The 2,913-nt window shown below is 40.0% G+C and overlaps 1 protein-coding gene across 1 annotated transcript in view; it reads right to left on the bottom strand.

The window, feature by feature from the left end:
• Positions 1-4: 4 nt before the first annotated feature.
• Positions 5-2,913, bottom strand: part of CSUI_006933 (rna-metabolising metallo-beta-lactamase domain-containing) — a 3,200-nt gene continuing 291 nt past the window's right edge. Inside the window, exons 1-2 of the mRNA XM_068067083.1 lie at positions 2,515-2,913; positions 5-1,857 (exon numbers count right to left, since the gene is read on the bottom strand). The exon at positions 2,515-2,913 is cut by the window's right edge and continues 291 nt beyond it. Of these exons, the coding sequence (XP_067920941.1) occupies positions 1,630-1,857; positions 2,515-2,709 (423 nt within the window). The 5' untranslated portion in view covers positions 2,710-2,913 and the 3' untranslated portion in view covers positions 5-1,629. The remainder of the gene's footprint in view (positions 1,858-2,514) is intronic.

Genomic DNA, 2,913 nt, shown 5'->3' with positions numbered 1-2,913 from the left:
AGAGGAACGAAAAGAAGAGGAAGGAGAAGGAGAGATAGGTTTCCTGTATCTTGCTAGCTGTACCGTTTCGCTTCTTTTCTCAATTTCCATCTAGAAGGGGAAGAGAAGAAGGCCGATAAAAGGAGATAAGAATGGTAGAGATAAGGAACAAATGTCATGTATCAGTACTATTGAATGCCTTCCTCTTCTTTCATCACAATATTTGCCTGTACGGGCGCTTTCGTTCTTCAGGTGTATGTACATACATGCACCTAAATACATAACCCTAATCCCTAAGTCTTTTTCTCCTGAGAGAGTGCGTTAAGTAGGCGGTGTTTGCCTTTATCTATAGACTCGAGGAGGAGTCACGGTAGTAAATAGCAGACATCTCTCTTTACGCTTTTTCATGGAGGCTCTCAAGTGTCCCTACAAAGAAGAATAAAGATCTTTCTCACTCTCTCTCTCTATCATAGAACTCTCACGTTCCTCCTTCCTATAGAAACAGTAAGAGCCACAAGTCTTCTTTCATTCAGTCTCGAAAAGAAAGTAAAATATGAGGCAAGGAAGCATAGGAAAAAGGTATGCCTATGAAAGAAGCCTCATGACCGGGTGATTAGTTCAAAGAAGATGATGTTCTCCGCAGAGAGAAAAAAAGAGAAAGAAAGAGAGAGAGAAAGAGAAAGAAAGAGAGAAAGAGGGAGAAAGAGAGAGAGAGAAAAGAGAAAGAGGGAGAAAGAGAGAGAAAAAGAGAGAGAGAGATTTGTGACAGTGAATGATGGATGATACTTGAAGAAGGTAGGGAGACTGGAGTCTAGGGGCAAGGCTTCAGAGGAAGGCAACGATCATTCTTTGACAATGAAAAAGAAGAAAGAAAAGAAGAGAATAGGATTCCTTCTTTTCTTTCTCAATAAAGAAGAGAATACATAGAAAGTAAGACAGAAAAACGCATGACGAGAGATGTAAACATCTAGAAGAGAGGTAGGATGATACGGTCGAAGTGATTTTGCTGGGGTGTACATACACCGCAACAAACCGTAGAAGAAGATGGTTGAGAAAGAAAAAAAGAGAAGAGAATTGTTTCTTCAAGTCTGAGGACATAATGCTTATAAGAAGTTTAGTCCAACAGTCTATGAACTTGTCTCCTTTCATACGTGAAGAAGAGAAACACCTGAATAAGGTAACGCATGCGTTAATGGCTACTTTTCACGATAAAAAGTTATTCTTAAAGTTCTTTCCACATCTTGTACAGTTCCAAAGATCGGTGCAATACATTTCCATTCCCTTTTCTCTCTTAATTCTCATATACACATATACATATGCTGTCATTTTTCAGGTGTACATACACTTGAATGAAATCTGCTACCTCCACACATACACCTACTTCGGATCCAACAGTTCGAAGGCATCTGAAGAAGATGATAGATCTTGAAGAAGAAGGAATGTCTGCGTATGTTTTCCTTTCGCTCTTTCTCTAGCTTCTCATCGCTTGGCTGTTTCTTAATGCCTTGTTCTCTCTCATCTGTCATATCCATACATTCTCTTCCTTCCTTCCCTCCTGGAGATGATGAGTGAATTCTCTTCATTCCAATCTAAAGATTGTCTTTTCTTTCTCTTCTTTTCTCCTCACTCTTTCTTTTTTCCTTTCTTTTTCTAATCTGTAGCTCTCTGTAGAGGGGGATAAGAGATTTGGCTTGAAGAGTAGTTTCCTCTTCCTTCCGAGGAGAAAGGGAGACCTCTATGTTCTTCTTTTGCACCTGGATCTTTCTCATCTTTCAACGTCTTTTTTCTTTCTTCTTCTTCTTGTCGTTCATCTTTCGCTTGAACTAGGGAAGTAAAAAATTCGACAAACACAAAGACGGCGCTCTCAGCATGGTCATCCTGAAGAAGAAGAAGAGGAAGAAGTAGAGAAGTACAAGAAAAAGAGGGGGGAGAAGAAGAAGTAGAGAAGAGGAAGAAAGAAGAAGAACAAGAAAAGAAGGGACGAGTAAAAGAAAAAAAAAGGAAAGAAAGAAAGAGAGAGAAGCAAAAGAAGAAGAAATAGAGAAGAAGGAAAACACACAGCAAGGAAGAAGAAGAAGATGAAGAAAAGAGACCCTTGATCTATCTACGGAGTCACATAAATGGGGAAGTTCAAGAGAGAAGAAGCGAAAGATGAAGAGGAAAAACGAGTGAAAGAGAGATAGGTGGAGATAAGAAAGACACGTAGAAAGGAAGGAGAGGGGAAGAAGAAGAGTTTGCTTGCGAGTCTTCTCTTCAAAAGAAGAAAATAATTCTAAGTATACTTAAAAGAAACACAGAAGAGAATCGTCAGATATCTTAGGAGAGACGGAAAAAAGAGAGTGATAGACATAAAGAGAAGGAAATGCTCTTCCTCCTGTCTTCTTTCTATCAGACCACCCTTGATCTTTTCTTAAGAGAAAGAAAAAGAATGGAGCAATACTTTGGAGAAAGAAGAAGAGAAGCAGGAAACGAAGAATGAATGAGAGAAAAGAGAAAGACGGAAAGAAAAGGAGAGAAAAAATCCAAGTGACTTACCTGCTCTCCCCATTGGAGTCGGAGTGTATGTACACCATCATGGATAGCAATTAAGGATAAGAAAGAGATGCAAATCCCTCCTTCTTCCTCATCTTCTCTTGGATTTGCAACTTCTTCTTCACTCCCCCTTTTCTGATCTTTTCTTTCTTCGTGTTTCTCTTCTCCACTTACACCCCGATCTGTTTCTTTCTTCATCCGTTTCCTACCCTTTTCGCAACTCTCTTCTTCTTCTTCTCCTTCCTCTCTTTCTTCTTTCACGCCCTCTTTCTTCTTCTTCTCCTCTCCATCTCCCTCGTTAAGCTTGCTGCTCCCGTGAGAAACAAGAGGCTTCTCTACTTCACACGCTTCATGCCTGCTCTCTGCACTCTCTCCTTCTTCTTCTCCTTCTCTCTCTTTCTC

Source organism: Cystoisospora suis (genome assembly GCF_002600585.1).
Source record: "Cystoisospora suis strain Wien I chromosome Unknown contig_3571, whole genome shotgun sequence".
In the NCBI taxonomy this organism is placed as follows: Eukaryota; Apicomplexa; class Conoidasida; order Eucoccidiorida; family Sarcocystidae; genus Cystoisospora; species Cystoisospora suis.
This window is presented reverse-complemented; position numbering and strand designations above follow the sequence as displayed.